Source organism: Phaseolus vulgaris, chromosome 6 (genome assembly GCF_051622355.1).
Source record: "Phaseolus vulgaris cultivar YP4 chromosome 6, ASM5162235v1, whole genome shotgun sequence".
Taxonomy (NCBI): domain Eukaryota; kingdom Viridiplantae; phylum Streptophyta; class Magnoliopsida; order Fabales; family Fabaceae; genus Phaseolus; species Phaseolus vulgaris.
Window position 1 is genome coordinate 6,151,396 of NC_143503.1, and position 16,916 is coordinate 6,168,311.

General features: G+C 37.2%; 2 protein-coding genes across 2 annotated transcripts; both read right to left on the reverse strand.

The window, feature by feature from the left end:
- Positions 1–372: 372 nt before the first annotated feature.
- PRMT7 (protein arginine methyltransferase 7) lies at positions 373–6,833 on the reverse strand. Its single transcript, XM_090303685.1, has 15 exons — positions 6,687–6,833; positions 5,871–6,106; positions 5,573–5,780; positions 5,017–5,142; positions 4,438–4,602; positions 4,239–4,357; positions 4,075–4,154; positions 3,573–3,844; positions 3,220–3,447; positions 2,000–2,073; positions 1,760–1,853; positions 1,464–1,613; positions 1,301–1,375; positions 851–947; positions 373–679 (listed from the first exon to the last, which is right to left on the reverse strand). Exons 2-15 carry the CDS (start codon positions 6,092–6,094, stop codon positions 525–527), a joined length of 2,067 nt encoding a protein of 688 aa, XP_090159811.1. The 5' UTR covers positions 6,095–6,106; positions 6,687–6,833; the 3' UTR covers positions 373–524.
- A 4,824-nt stretch (positions 6,834–11,657) lies between these two features.
- On the reverse strand, positions 11,658–15,897 carry LOC137828559 (uncharacterized). The gene is made up of 4 exons (XM_090303797.1): positions 13,747–15,897; positions 12,766–13,026; positions 11,982–12,665; positions 11,658–11,897 (listed from the first exon to the last, which is right to left on the reverse strand). Exons 1-4 carry the CDS (start codon positions 15,880–15,882, stop codon positions 11,658–11,660), a joined length of 3,321 nt encoding a protein of 1,106 aa, XP_090159923.1. The 5' UTR covers positions 15,883–15,897.
- Between the last annotated feature and the right edge of the window lie 1,019 nt (positions 15,898–16,916).

Here is a 16,916-nt window from a genome sequence, read left to right on the forward strand (position 1 = left end):
TCACAAATATAAACGTCACATAAGGGCTCCACATCTCACGTCATCGTCTGTATAAATAGCCTCAAGCAGCAAAGAACAAGAATGAGAGGAAGATTAAACTGAAACAAAACTCACAACGGTACTTGGTAATTTAAATAAATTAGAAGGTGCATGTAGAAGATGGAGTATGATATTAAAGTTTAATGGAAAAAAGTCTTCTATTGTAGGCAAGTTTTTTAGTCTTACATTTTAGTCTTTTATATAATATTTGCTATTTGTTATTGTATTAATTAAATTGTTGTAATTAAATAATATATTAGATGTGGTAGTCGACCTGATAAGTTTTACTTTTTGACATCATATTAACTGATTCATATCCGAGCATGGAACTACTTAAGAAACATAAGCATGGAAACATTCTAACATAAAATTAAAAGAATATGCAAAAAGCTACTTTAGTAGCGTTGAAGTTTATGTGCGTCTAAAACGAAAATGGCACAGTTCCCTACCCTACACAATTTTCTGTGCCATTGATTGCAAAAGTTTCATAAAAAATCAAGTATAATTTTGAGTTCCTCCTTCAATGGGCTAAAACAAGCTTCGACAACTGCTGAACAAGGTTGGACACCTCTCGAGCTTTGGGGGCCTACTGTTTTAGGAGTTCCAAGAAGCTTAACTCCCTGCTTCCAGTACTTCCTATCTGCAATCTTAAAATGGGAACAATAAGCTGATTTGTTTTAGATCCTTTACAAGAATGAGTTCAGTGTTAGGTGTTCATTTAGTCTTTCATATATAAATTATAATTCTGCAGTGTTATGGAAGAGTGGAGATTCAGAGGTTTATATATCTTAGAAATGTAAGTGAGAGTGACCTGGACCAGTTGAAATCACATTAGAATTTTGCAAATCCATCACCCAGTCAATCCATAATACAAATCCATGACATACCCCGCTCTTGGTGAACCTAACCTGCAACAGACAATTTTCAATATTCATTATATAAAAATTATTTATATTTACAAATTACTATTCTGTAAGATATATAGGCAGATATAATTAAAGTCAATTGATGTCCTTTGCAATCTCCTGTTAATAACTGGTTAGTAGTTAGGTCGAGTTTTTCCTATGAGCATGCTTCTCTCGAGATAATAATAATTATTCAGTTAATAAGCTACACCAGGGACCAACAGTTGTGCAATTCTTCGTTGAAAGGAAACTGTTGTGCAATAAAATAACTAGACATCATAGTCCCTGACACTGCCAAGTACCAAACATGCTGATGACGCCGATGAGTCCAAAACTTAGATTATATATCATAATACCTGGGATTTTCCTTGACATTCGCATATTTGTTTTGAAAAATCAAACTCCATCACGTCAAATGTCTCACTAAGCACCTGAAACATTATGCATAATAAGACCAAATTGATACTACTACACTATTGTTATTTGATAAGTGGAATTTTCTTTCAAAACATGAATTACATCAAATTCTCCACACTGCCAGACGAAAAAAGGGAGACAGGGACCCTCTTCTAGTTCAGGTAGATGACCACAAGCCCCCAATGTAGCATTTACCACTGAATGGTCAAAACCTTCAATATTACTCAGGCAACAACGACTTCTCCAAAGATCCTGCAAATTGTGTGTCACATTAATCCATGTATACGGCTCCACTATCAACCAAAAAAGAATAGTCATGTTCTCTTAATCCACTGCATAAATAAAAGAAAAATTCCTAAGCTACATATTTGAGCTTTGATTAATCCCCAATAACTTACAGGAAGAGACACGGCACGTGCTCTCAATATTCCTTTACTAGGAATTATCAGAGCATCTTCAGAGAGGATATCATTAAGTGTAGTACGATCTCTCCTAAAAGGAATAAAAGTAACTTTAGAATGTTAAGTGCCAAATTAAAATCACATTGTCATTGATCATTTATAATTGTTAAAGCACAACTAATATTAAAATAAATAAATAAATGATCATTGCAAGAGAAGTTAATAAAAAAAATATACCAAAATCGCAGGTTCTGCCATGGCAGCATACCATCGTGTCCTACATAGAAAGGTTCTGCTATTAACAGATCAACCTACAGACAAAAGAAAAAAATATACATATTTAACCTGATTCAAAAAGGCATAAGTGGCTTAAACATTCCAGGAAAAGGAATTAATGTCACATGTACAACATAGATATTGTTTTCTACAGAATGCAACATACGTTTAGACACACTACTTTCCTAAAATGTAATGAATATATTTTATGTACAAAAATATTCAAATATAAGAAAGGTTTTGATGTAGGATAACTGAATAGTATCCTTGGCAGGGTGCTTCCATGAAAAACCTATAGTAATCCTCTTGGACGAAGTGTTCAACCAACTCAAATATCAAGTACTCTCTATAACAACAAGCCTTATCCCACTAAATAAAGGTTGATTATATAAATCATACAATGCTATTGGACTGAGTTAAAGACCAAAGGTTCATCATGAGATCCCTGTTAATATATTCACTATTATATATTAACAAAGAGAGTTCTATATGCTTACACTAAAGATCTATTTATAGGCCCGACATAGGCAAACACTGTAATAAGTCATACACTGGAAAAAAAGAAAACTTAGGTATTTGAATATAAAAGATATGATTCAAATTGTATTTTGTAAACCTTTACAAGAGGGTATATATGGAGCTCCACCACCTTAGAATAATTATTACAATATCTCCTATAGGATTCTACATTACCTTAATTTTCATAATTACAATGATAATATCTTTTTCATAACTCAACACATACACTGAGCTGGAATATGTTAATGTGCAACCGAAGAAAATTCCTAGATAACATAACAAAAATAAATAGAAAAACAGAGGTGGTCCAATTTACATCAGTTAATACTAGGAGGAAATACAACCAAATATTGTTTAAATGCAATAATCATAAAATAAAATTTATGCATTTACTATTAATTTGAAAAGATGAGCAAGTTTGTTCCCGAGTTCAAAAATTAAGAAATAAAGTTCCATATAAAAAATATAAGAAGCAAGCAAAGTAAAACAATATTTTCTGAATTAATATGTTCATTTCACAGCTTCCAAGTCTCTTGTTCAAATGCAAAGTTATTCCAATTTTTTGGATTTATGCATCATAGACATAAGGGAAGTATATGATATAGGTTTCTAATTGAAGCAATAATAAATCAACCATGCAAGTGGAATCAAGAAAACTTAACCTTTTTCTGATGTATATCATGCATGTTTAACTGTTGCACGCTTTTTTCAAGAACTTCAATGCAACTATGTGACAAACCATTTTCATGGGCAACTGCTTGCAAATATTGGAGGCCCCTTTCCCTCAACCCTGGAAATAATGACATTACACTTGCTTCTGAAAGCTTTGCCACAAGAAGTGGTAAAACGACACTATCATCTACAACCAAGCATAACAAACGATCTTTTCCCTGAAAAGGTAAACATTATCAGTTATGGTAAAGTAAATAAAATATGTTAACTTTTAGTTTATAATTTGTTCCTTATACAAGCATAGCTCAATCATATGGCATGGGAAAGAGGCTGAATAGCTTACAATGCTTTGTACTGCTTTCAACATTGAAAGCCTCCATTCTTTGTCTGCATAAATTGCAGCTCTTTCTGGTGGTAGTACAAGCTGAAAATCTCGAGTCATGCATTTATGGTTCAAAATCTCAGAAGTTGGTACTCGGGTATCAAAATTATATGAGAAACTAGTTTCAGTATGAGTAGCAAGTAAATGAATTTCTTCCCCTTTGAGTATGGAAATACCACTTCCTGGGACAAACCAAACACACTGTTTCCAGTGGTCACACCAACCAACAGGACCTAGGGTAGAACCAATGCAAGAACATTAGTGAAGACTCTAAAATATTAACAATTAACAATAAACAATAAAAATTATAAATATACATAAGATATGTTATGATTAATAGTACTATAATTCTTATTTCATATAACTTTCAAACAATATCAAAGCAATGTACAATAGTAATGTAATGTGTAATGTTGAAGTCAATGCACCCTAACTAACAAACTAAATCATAACAAACTCTCACTTGTAATTGTTGGTGAGCTTATCCACCTTGGAGCAGTGGAATAATAGATGGTCCCTTCCTGATCAAGTTGAAGTACCCACCTAAATCAAACACAACAGGACTGTGAAAGGAAATAACATACTCTAATAATACAATTAAAATACCATTAAAAAACACATGATTACCAAGAGATCACAACATGAACTCTCCCATCATTCGTTGCCTTTACACACAACTCAGTTTCTCCATAACTCTCTGGCCGTTTCCAAAAATCAAATTCAAAAATTTTGAAGGGTTCTGAAAGCTAGAGGATCTCAATTTGAGTATGAAATATACTACTATTAATAATGTTTAATTCAGTAACAGAATTGTTATTAAACATACCAATGTTATTTCTTCTTGTATGGGATCGACATGCATGGCATATTGTTGATGTTTGACACTTAGCACACTCCCAAGCCCTGGAGGAGTAAGTCGAATGCCATCAGATACAGTAGCCTCATTGTTATGAAAATCATGAAACTTCCGTAAGAATGTGCTTTCAACCAGCTGAAGAAAGGATATGAAGGAAGAGGCACAAATTTCTGTTAGACTCAAGTCAAAACTTAAAAGAAAGGAAAGAATACAATGAAAATGATCTTCATGTTAGTGATAAGAAGAGTATTAGCAACACACTCTCTAACCTACTGCTTTTAAAACATTATCTATCATTGGCTAAATTTATTGAAAAATACGATTTATGAGACTCATCAAATACTAATTGAGAGACCCACAAAAATTGACGATTTATATAATTTTGGTCAACAGTAAAAAATGTGTTCAAACAAGGTATGGTAGGGAGTGCGTTACTAACATTTCTGTAATGATAAAAGCATAAAAATATCATATTCAACCTAAATATCAATAAAACTAAAAACTAAATGATGACACAGAAGAATGTAGTATGTCATGTCCTCTGATTACCTGTCCATGTATAGTTGCTCGATATGGCACAGTCAGAGGATTTTCCACCAACAAATTGTCATGTGCATGTTGTAGGGTCGGTATAAGCCCCTCACCCAGTAGCTCTGAATCAAGTATCTCGCTTACCTATAACAATTATGTCAATTCATCGTTTCTTTCCTTTTTTTTGTCTTATCATTGCGCAAACACACATACACTATAAATATCAAGCATTGATTTGTCACTAACAACTTAGATTGCATACTTTGCCCTTACTGACTCTAGAAGAGTGAAACCATAACATGTTTTAAACCCAGCAGTTAACTTTAACTTTCTAAGTGATTATGAATATATTTTGATACAAAGTTAAGAAGGAATTTGGACACCTTATGTACTGGAAAAAAAACTAAATTTTCAGCAGAAAAGTTCTCAACAGCACTTCTAACTTGTATCCAGACATTCCTATTATTCATTTGGCTATTTAACAATCAAAACGTGTTAGGTGATGACAGAGGACTTGCAATGCAAGGACATTTACACAAGTTTATAAAGATGAGAGTCTTGAAATGACACTTACAAGAACATGGGCTCGTGAAGGGATATCAAGACCAACTTGGAGTTCATCAGAGCGCTTATTGATGATTTTGACTCTTCCCTCCATGCCATTAAGGCGCAACACCTTCTTCATCAGCTTCACCATGGGAAGATAAGATTCACATGCTGTAACCCTCCCTTCGTCACCCATGGCACGAGCAGCCAACATTGAAAGCAACCCAGTTCCAGCACTGCCCGATTGTAGTGGCATTGCATTATACAAAAAAGTGCAAAGACTAAAATCAAATTAAGCTACACCTATATCTTTATTTATGAAGTACCCGATATCGAGAACATGACAAGGTTTGGTGATGGTTTTCTGAATGGCTTGGCGAAATGCAGCGTTTCTGGCGGAGTCATTGAGCATGTCCAAATACGATGTCGTTGCAAGGAAGGGCTTGTGGAAATTCTGGGCGAAGCTCTCCTCGTTGTCTTCGATGACGACCCATTCAGAGTCACCTGTTAATGGATGAAGCTTAAGCTGGAACACTCGGTGGGTGGACATGGTTTCTTAAGTCTGAAAGGATGTGTTAGGATTTGGGAAAGGAAACTAGTGTCAATTAGGGTTTTTGGGAAACACAGAAATTATGGAACTAGGAGGCAAAGTTTAAGTGACATGGTTCATGAAATTGAAAATGAACACTCCTTTTTCACTCCATTTTGTAAGAAAATGGAAACCAAAGCCAGATTCCATAACAAAAAGTTAAGCAACAGATTCATTTCAATTTCAAAATAATTCTGAAAAATAGTGTTTGCTTATAAATATTTAAATATAATATAAATAGGTGTTATCATTACAAAACCAAACAACATAAGAAATAACACTCTTCATCAAGCGAATTAATAATGTCTAACTGAAATCAAACAATCATCTGAACCATTATTATTTCAAAACCAAACAATGAGAAGAAAATATTTTGTTAGTCCTAAAATAGATGTACAAGTTTTTTGAGATTGCTAAGTATACTAGCATTAAAAATTTATCTATAATACACTTAGAAACTAGGTTAGTTTGGCCACGTGTTACCTCCACCAATTTCTTTCAAAAATAATTTAAAAGCAAACACTTCAAAACTTACAAAAATAAGTATATATACCTCGCACTCGAGAGGTTACGTGGTTTCATCTTTGCTCCCTCACGGTCTCCATGTCTCTCTCCTTTCTCATTTCACGATTTGTGCTTTTTAACCCTTTTGCTAGGGTTTTTGCACACACAAACATGTGGAGACCTTTACGATTGACACGACGTGGAGACCTCTTAAATGGTGCCTTTTTGTTTTCTCTTTCACGTTTACGCATTGCACTTTTGCCTTTTCCACTTTGTCAATCCAAATCGCCATTTTAGGTTTTAACTTATGCTTTGTGCTAAGTCTTTTGCTAGAAATGGTTTCACCGTATTATCAACCACGCCAAGAAAAAATATTGCTTTGTTTTTGTACGCCATTCAAAGGAATAGTGGTTATTGTGCCATGTTTTCATCGAAAGTGTGCTTCGTCTCTTTGTTTTATGGAACTTTTCGTGATAATATCTTTCTTTTTCCCTGTTTGAAAATGTTTTGGTCGTATATGATGTTTTTAGGGTTTAGGATTTTGCGTATGGAAATGTTTTTGGTAGATCTCAGTTTTTTTTTTCACTTCTGGTCCTATCAGTTGACTTGAAACGCCTTCGTGCGCCTACGTCACTCTCACGTCCAAAATCCATGCGTTTGCTCGTGCCTTTCCTGTGATGAATGTCTGAAAACACAAAGACAAAGGGCGTCCTAGAGGCCGATTGCACTCCAACGCTCAAGTCAGTATTAGGGCGAGGAAACACCAAACTGTATAACTGTCGTTGTGTGTGTGTTAAGCGACGCAAAGGAATAGCGTACCTTGCCAAGTTTGTTACCTTACTATTTATAGACTGAACCTAAGGTTTCCTCTTAACCCGAAATGGGCTTTTCTGATGGACGGGCCCAACACTGTTGTTACCCTACTTTTAGGATAACCTAGCGCGTGGGTTCTCTAACTGGAGTGCAACCTCTAGCGAGGTGACCACCGGGGTGCCTCCTTGTGCACCTGATCTCTAGGGTCACCCGCCTCTGGGAGTGCCCTATCTGTTCACGTGCCATGCATACTGCTCATCCCTGGAACTCACAGGTCATATCTTCTTTCCAGTGGCTCTACACTTGTGTTACGCTTGAACGCGTCATCCACTCTACACGCATGGACCCTCGTGACCTAGGCTACTCCCTTACTGATAACTGGTGTGTGGTCTGGGATCCACCTTTCGTGGCCCAGCTCTAATGTTCGGGTCCCTGATGTCTGACCTCTCCACACTGTCTAGTGGCACGTCGGTACATCCTGGTGACCGATGTCTGACCACTCTTTGGTTCCTTGGCGCACGTGCTTTGCGAGATACTGGCCCACGCCGCTCGTGGGACCCTGCTTACGTGGCACCAATAGTACCAGTGGTCAATGACGCCCGAGGACTGGTCGGTACACAAGCCCCCCAGTCTCGAGCTGTAACTTCGTTCAGCGAAGAGACTAAGTCCTTGCCCTTGGTGACCTACGTGGCTCTTTGTGACAGGACGTGAATACTGCACCAAAGTGACGTCTTTCTAAGCCTGTCTTATCTGTGCACACGTGTTTTGATCAACGACTAGGGCTTAACGTCGCTTACGCTTCTTTGTTTCCTTTAAACATTCGAAAACGTGTGTGTCCAATCACTGTTCCATCATTCTCTAAAACACTCTTGATTGCTTCGTCTCCTTCCTCGAGCACTCTCGCATTTTCCCTACAAACTCCAACACCTTCATCCTCTAACTCGTGGTGTCTGGCATCGTGATGCTTCTTCTAGCGTTCTTTGATATGTTGCCTTCATCGTAAGGAGGGGGTTTTAATTGTGAACTAGGTCGTTCCTCCTTGGCGCTCTTGCTCGAAAGGGGAGGTGTTTTGTACGAACCTACCTCTCCACTTATGAGGCCTCTAACGTAAGGGGAACAAACCCTCAACTGACCTCGGCTTCACTCAAGGGCGCAGAGGATTTATCTAGTGAATTATTTCGTTCAACCTTTGCGCTTTCACTCGAGATGGGAGGTGTTCTCTCACGAACATACCTCTCCGCTCACAAGACTTCTAACGCAAGGAAAACAAGTCCTTAACTGACCTCAGCTTCGCTCAAGGGCGAGGAGGATTTAACTGGCGAATTATTTTGTTCAACCTTGGCGCTTTCACTCAAGAGGGGAGGTGTTCTCTCACGAACCTACCTCTCCGCTCACAAGACTTCTAACGCAAGGAAAACAAGTCCTTAACTGACCTCAGCTTCGCTCAAGGGCGAGGAGGATTTAACATGTGAACTATTTCGTTCAACCTTGGCGCTTTCACTCGAGAGGGGAGGTGTTCTCTCACGAACCTACCTCTCCGCTCACAAGACTTCTAACGCAAGGAAAACAAGTCCTTAACTGACCTCAGCTTCGCTCAAGGGCGAGGAGGATTTAACTGGTGAACTATTTCGTTCAACCTTGGCGCTTTCACTCGAGAGGGGAGGTGTTCTCTCACGAACCTACCTCTCCGCTCACAAGACTTCTAACGCAAGGGAAACTAGTTCTTAACTGAATTGTACATAACTCCAGAAAATATTTCAATCGAAATTTATTTGGTGACCTCATTTTAAAACCCTTATAAGGGAAAAAAAAGTGTCCCCTAGTACCATGTACAACGTTACTGCTTAACTGAAATAAAACTTGAAGTCGGTCGTATTCCATGTGCGAGGAATCGGGCCTCGTTTCAGCGTCTCTAGTCTACATGCTTTGTAACCGAGGACCTCCGTTACTCTGAAAGAACCAGTCCATACGGGGGAGACCTGACGTGAAACCATGGGGCTGCCTTCTCTAGTACCTAGTGTCTTTCCTCAGGTCCTTGGCGTACTCTGCCCACTATGTGTATGAGTTTTTGAAACTGGTCCTGTTTCTGCACTAGGACTGAACTGATCACCTGACCGATCACCTTCTAGATATAAAGTAAATGACGTGTTTGGATGTGGTTTTCATAGGGGTGGAGGGTTGGCTAAGTACTCCTTCAACCTGATGAACGCCTCTTTACACTCTTGGTAAGGGAGGTCGCCCCCTCCTCTAAATGGTGCAAATTCAGACAAGACAGACATGCACCTTTCTGGGTTTGTCTCCATAACACGCTCAGCGAGCAAGGAACCCAGAGACTTCCCTGTTTCTATTCCAAACATGCCCTTCTCGGGGTAGGGTTTCAGCTTGTACTTAGTTATCTTTACAGACAGACCCTCTAAGTCAATTAGGCGTCATTCCTTGGCCCTCTGGTGGACAGGTTGGACCTTGGCATTCTGATCCTGTGCCGTTTGATCGGGGGCACCGCTAAGCTTGGAGACCTTCCCTCTAGTCTCTCTTTCCCCAGGGTTGCCAAACGGATCAGATCTGCTCTCCCGAGCTATCTTCCCGCGGGCAATTTCTGCTACAGTCCAAGCGGGTTTGGTGTGACTGACCTCGGGCAGGGGGACCTCCTCTGTGTACGGTGGTCTAGTAGTGACCATGAATACCCCTCTCTTTGTTTTGAGAATGTTCTCGTAACATCTCTTGGCCTCCTTCCGGTTTGACTTGATGGTAATCACCTTTTCTGCCAAGTTCGATAGCTTCATCTTCATGTGCCTTGTCGACGGCATCGCCCCTAACCTATTTAGCGTAGGTCTACCCAACAACATGTTATAAGCAGAGGAGGCATTGACGACAAGGTACCTGATGCCACTAGTACAAAAAGGTAAATTAACGACGGTTAAAATCGACATTTAAAGACGGTTCCAGAACCGTCGTTATTATAGGCGTCGTTAAAAGGTATGAATTTTTAACGAAAAAAAATTACGCGACTTTCAAAGACGGTTCCTCTAGGAACCGTCGTTATAGGTATGCCTTTTAAAGACGGTTCCAAGTGGAACCGTCGTTATAAGTATTTGATTATAAAAAAATAAAAAATTGTATTTTTTAAAAAATCTCAAATAACCTGCATAAAGTTTTCAATTCCAGAAAATAAAAACATTTCAAATCATAATTTAAATATAAAAATTACATACAACAAATTATAACATAATACAAAAAAGTTTGGTAATATATGAAAAAATTTGTCATTGTAATGATTTATCTATATTAGAGTGTTATACATGGTTACAAAATACTTTGACCATGTTGTTCTCACATACTCCAATGCTTCTAAATCTAGCGGGTGTTGGTCGTTGAACAACTGTGACATTTGAAATATTTTGAATTAGTGCATGAATAATAAATCTCAAATTTTAAAGTGTTTATTGTATTGAGGTATTACCTTATCCCAACCTTTCTTAATTTCAGCTTGCAAAATAGTCAACATCCACTGCATAACATAATAACCGCACTCATAATTTTGAGGTTGCCTGTTGGACTGCATGTGAAAATAAATGTATTAAATGAATGAGTGAAACACATTAAATTAAGTGAACAAATATACTTTAAATACCTTAAGGTACATCCAAGTGAGTTTTTGTGCGTTTGAAGTTCTCCTCCCACACAACATATTATATCCAGAGTAAGCACTAAAATAATAAGATTTCATGTTAGAATACATAACATTATATAATATATAAGTAATAATAAATGTTAAATGAAACTGTCGTACCTATCTATAATGTTTTTAAAATAGGCAGGAGGTTTTTTATGCAAGGAGCAAAACCATGCAGCGGTATGATCTTGAACAGATATGATCAATAGTTGCCAATGACGCCTGTATAACAAATCAGTTAATTAGTTTCTCTTATTTCAATAATTTATTAAAACTTATTTAATAAATAAGAACTTACTCATGGATGTACGGAGCAAAATAAATGTGTTTTCCACCATTCTTTAAGGCAGTGGTGATGTATGTTTGTGTTTCCGACTTCTTGTTTCCAATTGATTGAGTGATTTGAGGGTCTAAAAACCCATATATATTATGTTTCCCCTCATCAAAGCATAATCCAGAAAGATACCTAAATTTCAATAAGTTAGTACTAATATATTTAATAAATCAAAAGTATAAAGAATTTAAAATTTGAACTTACATCATCCATAATTGCAGAACTGTTATGTTAATCTCTTGATCTCCGGATGCAAGGTCCAACAAATCAGACATGTGAACGTACAACGGTAGATTACTATGCCTTCCAAAAACATTGGCATCCCATGGAACCTCTAAGACAGTTGTATCTAAAGCTGTAGCAACTTCCACCAATGCCGCCAGAGGATCATCAATGGAGACTATTTTCTTCTTTCCCAGAGGCAAATTTGTCTTAGGTTCCTGCTACTCATCAAAACAAAAAATACTTAAATTAGTTAGAATGTAATATATCATAATTGTATTAGTATTAGTGCAAATATATACCATAGAGTCTATAGGTCTGACGAGATGTCTAGGCCAGGCAACGAAAGTATGTAATGCCTCTGCCACAATTGTCACCTCTGATGTCGGCACAGGAACTGCAAGATCACCATAAAGGACCTTCTCCACTGTGACCTTCATGAAATTAGAAGGAAGAGGCACATTGTGTAACATTGTGACCCCTTCATAACACTTACCCAAGGCAACGAATCGGGTCAAAGAATTACACTCAACATATAATTCGCATTGGCTAGTTGAGCCAAAGTCATCCCCTGATAGATCAACTGCCGAACAACTCCCTTTAGTGCTGACTTTCTTAATAGGAGGCGGAGGTGGTTCATCTTCTACCATAGTAGGTGGTTGTTGTGAGTGTCCTAAACCCTCCAACCGCTTTTTGAACTCCATTTCCATTCGCGCACTAAACTCCTCCATGAAGCTTTCTTTAAGCTCTTGAGTTACCTCAGCCTTTAACTGCTCACGTAGTTGTAGTAAATACTCTTGGCTAGGTTCATTGGACAATTGTTCCTTGCTGTGTGATGGAGGTCCAAAGTATGATCGAATCCCAACCCCATATCCAGCTACACGAACACGTCCAGGGTGTTCAGGTCGTCCGAGAGCAACATTAAGAATATCATTGCAACCACATGGTTTAAAAGTCCCCTGTGTTGATTGCTCATTAAGAGAATCCTAAAACAAATGAAAAGAAATTGACAAACTTCAACATATTGAATTTAAAATAACACATAGAATTTAAAATAACACATTGAAAAGAAATTGTCAAACTTACAATGCGTTCAACTGTTTGTTCTGTAGACTTAGAACTCCATGTCCCTAATGTGTTTATACGGGCACCCTTCCACATCTCATGTCGGAGTGGTGGGGATGGAGGTCTTAAAGAATCTACACTATTCATTTCCTCAATGGAAGTAGAACGTGCTTTAATCTTTTCTTCAAGCATCCTCTGCTCTAGCAACTTATAACCACCACGAGACAATAAGTGTGGGGTATCATTATGTGCCTGATTGGCTTTTGCTTTGTTTCGAACCTCCTATCATAACACTCAAAATTTAGTAATACGTTAATATAAACTATATTCAAATATAAAAGTGATACTAACCTGCCATTTTTCAGTTTGTCGAATATTGACAAACTGCTGCCAAGTTTCTTCATCAATGGATGCATATTTTGCACAAGGATTTTCTTCTTTCCTTTTCCCATATATATAATCTGTTGTCAATTTTGATTTAAACTGACGAAACTTGACACCCACATCTGAAAGAACCTTCGCTTTCAAGGTGTCCACATTCGGGATGTTGTAATGTGTTTACATTGTTTGAAAGAATTAGTTCATAAACAAAAACAAAGTATAAAAGAACTTTAGATTTAGCAAAGTAAAAACAGTTACATACCAGAATATCTTGCCAAATCATGTTTTTCTGGTGGTCAGTCACGTGATCCCAGGACTGAGTTAAGATAGAGATCCTTTCACGAGAAAGTACTCCGAGATAACTCCTATATTTCTTTGCATGTTGCCCAGTGGGCACACCAGTGTGGATATCAATAGACAAAGGTATTTTGTCATCTTTAGTTATCTTCTTAAACATATTCTTCAATCTTGTAGGTCCTCTACCAGTTTTTGAATGGGAAACTTTATCATCTGCCATGTTCCTGTTATAAAAAAAATATAATAAGCATCAAGAATATGAAATATAATGAAAATGAAATATATTGTAAAACTAAATATGAATCACATGTACATACAAATATATATTCCTTCATCATGATCATTTCGAGTTGCATGTACAACATCAGCAACATCCTCGTACTCTTTATTGATGGTCGTTCTTGTAAGTGATTCAATCTCACAAATGTCATTGTTTGTATCTTCTGGGTCATTATGTTGTTTTTTTCCATGTAGCACAACAGACCAGTGGTCAGACGTAGGATCTTGGATATAGAAAACTTGGGAAGCTTGATGTGCCATTATAAATGGTTCGTCATGATAACCTATCTTTCGAAAGTCAACCAAAGTCATTCCTGATTCATCAACTTTGACACCAGTCTTATTGTCAACCCACTTGCATTTGAAAACAGGTACAGTAAACTTGGTATAATTAACTTCCCAAATCTCTACTATGACACCATAATAAGGCATTGATCCCACAACAGGATTTTGATCCTTTGCAGTTGAAAACTGCATAGACTCTGCCTCCAAGGTGACTCCGCTATTTTGCACTGTACTCCTATCATCTCGAGACTTTGTGTAAAACAAACAACCATTTACTTCATAGCCAGAACAACATAAAACATCAAATTTGAGACCGTTTGCAAGCCATGTTAATGTTTTAGATGCTGATGGATCATTCATTATTTGTTGCTTAAACCATGACATGAAAGTTTTGTTATGCTCAATTAACACCCATTTTTCTGATTGTCTTGGATTTTTATATTTGACAATGTCTTTGTGTGTATCTAAGTATGGTAACACCTCATCAGTGTTATTCAAGATATACAAGTGTGCTTGCAGAACCTCTTCTCTAGATTTGCTTATGACATGTACACCTCTTGAAGATTTACTTATGAATCTACGAGAGTGCCAACCTTTTTCGGGAACTCCTATACATTTGGCTTTTGACATGTACTCAGAACAAAACTCAATAGATTCTTCTGAAATGTATCTTTCAATAATGGAAGCTTCTGGACGACATTGATTCTTCACATATCCCTTCAAAATCTTCATGTATCGTTCAACTGGATACATCCATCGCATATAAACTGGCCCACACAATCTGATTTCTCTTACAAGATGAACAACCAAGTGTACCATAATATCAAAAAAAGATGGAGGAAAAAACATCTCGAGTTGATACAAGATAACAATTATTTCTTCTTCAAGTTCATCCAACTTCTGAGAGTCAATCTCTTTACTACATATGGAATTGAAAAATGAACATAGTCGAGTGATTGTATGCCTAACATTTTTGGGCAAGATTCCACGAATAGCCACCGGTAATAATTGTTGCATTAGAACGTGACAATCATGTGACTTTAAGCCAATTAGTTTCAAATCATTCATAGATACAAGACTCTTCACATTTGAAGAGTAGCCTTGTGGTACCTTAACACCTTTAAGACATTCACAAAAACTTGTTTTCTCTTTCTTTGACAAAGTGTAACACGCTGCAGGCAAGTATGTACGTTTACCAACTTCTCTCGGTGCCAATTCCTCTCGTATATTCATTTCAATCAAATCCAGACGTGCATTCACACCATCCTTTGTTTTGCCTTTAATGTTCAGAAGTGTTCCTATTAGACTGTCACACACATTCTTCTCTACGTGCATTACATCTAGACAGTGTCTAACATCTAACTTACACCAATACGGAAGATCAAAAAAGATTGATCTCTTCTTCCATATTTCAGTCACGGTTTGCTTCTTCTTCATTTTTCCAAAAGTCACATTAACATTTTTGATTTTTTCATAAATTTCAACACCACTTAAGGGAGTGGGACAAATGTCATGTTCTTGGTATCCGTTAAAAGCTTTTTTCAATCGACGATACGGATGATATTTCTTTAGAAATCTACGATGCCCAAGATACACGGTTTTTCTTCCATGTTTCAACTGCTCATAAGATGTATTGTCTTGACATATTGGACATGCTTTATGGCCTTTCACACTATAACCTGACAAGTTCCCATATGCAGGGAAGTCATTGATAGTACAAAACAACATCGCATGCAATCGGAAAGATTCATTTTTAAACGCGTTAAACACATCAACCCCTTCATTCCACAATAATTTCAAATCTTCAATCAATGGATTAAGATAAACATCTATGTCATTTCCAGGTTGTTTTGGACCAGAGATCATCATAGACAACATCATGTATTTGCGCTTCATACACAACGCAGGAGGTAAGTTGTAAATCACTAACAAAACGGGTCATGAACTATGATTACTACTTAAATTTCCAAAGGGATTCATTCCATCAGTTGCCAATCCAAGTCTTAAGTTTCTTGATTCTTTTCCAAATTCAGGAAATTCTTTATCAATATTCTTCCACTGCAAAGAATCAGCAGGATGACGAAGTAATCCATCACATTTTCTATTATCTGCATGCCACCTAAGGTTTTTAGCGTCATCTGCATTTGCAAACAAACGCTTAAGCCTTGGAATTATCGGAAGATACCAAACAACCTTAGCAGGAGGACCTTCCTTTGTCAATTCATCAATTTCATCATTTTGACGAACCTTAACCTTATAGCGTGACAAACCACACCTGGGACATCTTCTTAAATCTTCATACTCATTTCTGTATAAAATACAATCGTTAGGACATGAATCTATTTTTCTATACTCCATACCCATTGGACAAAGTATTTTTTTCGCCTCATAATTTCGATTGGGCAAGGTATTTCCTTCTGGAAGCATGTCCTTAAGCAATTGAAGCAATTCTGTAAAACTTTTGTCGGTCCATCCATTCATTGCCTTCAAATTCATCAACCTTAACACTGCTGATAATCGTGTGAAGCTAGTTGAACAAGGATACAAAGGAGTCTCTGCATCATTAGACATATTTTCAAAAACTACATTAGCAAATGATTCTGCTCCCACATCACGAATCATGTCTTCTAATCTATCATCCATTGAGAAATGAACTTCCTCCGAACCTCCGTGCACACTTGGCAAGTCTAACAATTCACCATGCCACGTCCATGTTGTATAACTTTTCAAAAATCCATCACACAAAAGATGTTCTCTAATTTCAGAAACAATCAATATCCTTCCATTTAAACAATTGATACAAGGGCACCTTATCCTTACTCCATTCTTATAACTAACGGCATTATGTTCTGCGAATTGTATGAACTCTTCCACCCCTTTTTCGTAAGTATCACTTATTCGTGATGTATTAATCCAACTCCGATCCATAG

Bases quoted from the DNA above. Each gene is read 5' to 3' on its own strand.
- PRMT7 (XM_090303685.1), bottom strand. From the start codon at position 6,094: ATGTCCACCCACCGAGTGTTCCAGCTTAAGCTTCATCCATTAACAGGT. The intron at 4,155-4,238 runs GTAATCATGTGT...TGTTTGATTTAG, and splicing joins GTTCATGTTGTGATCTCTTG to GTGGGTACTTCAACTTGATC. The intron at 948-1,300 runs GTATTATGATAT...TGTCTGTTGCAG, and splicing joins AATGTCAAGGAAAATCCCAG to GTTAGGTTCACCAAGAGCGG.
- LOC137828559 (XM_090303797.1), bottom strand. From the start codon at position 15,882: ATGAAGCGCAAATACATGATGTTGTCTATGATGATCTCTGGTCCAAAA. The intron at 13,027-13,746 runs TATATTTGTATG...GTGTTATGATAG, and splicing joins ATGATCATGATGAAGGAATA to GAGGTTCGAAACAAAGCAAA. The intron at 12,666-12,765 runs GTAAGTTTGACA...CATTTGTTTTAG, and splicing joins AACAAACAGTTGAACGCATT to GATTCTCTTAATGAGCAATC.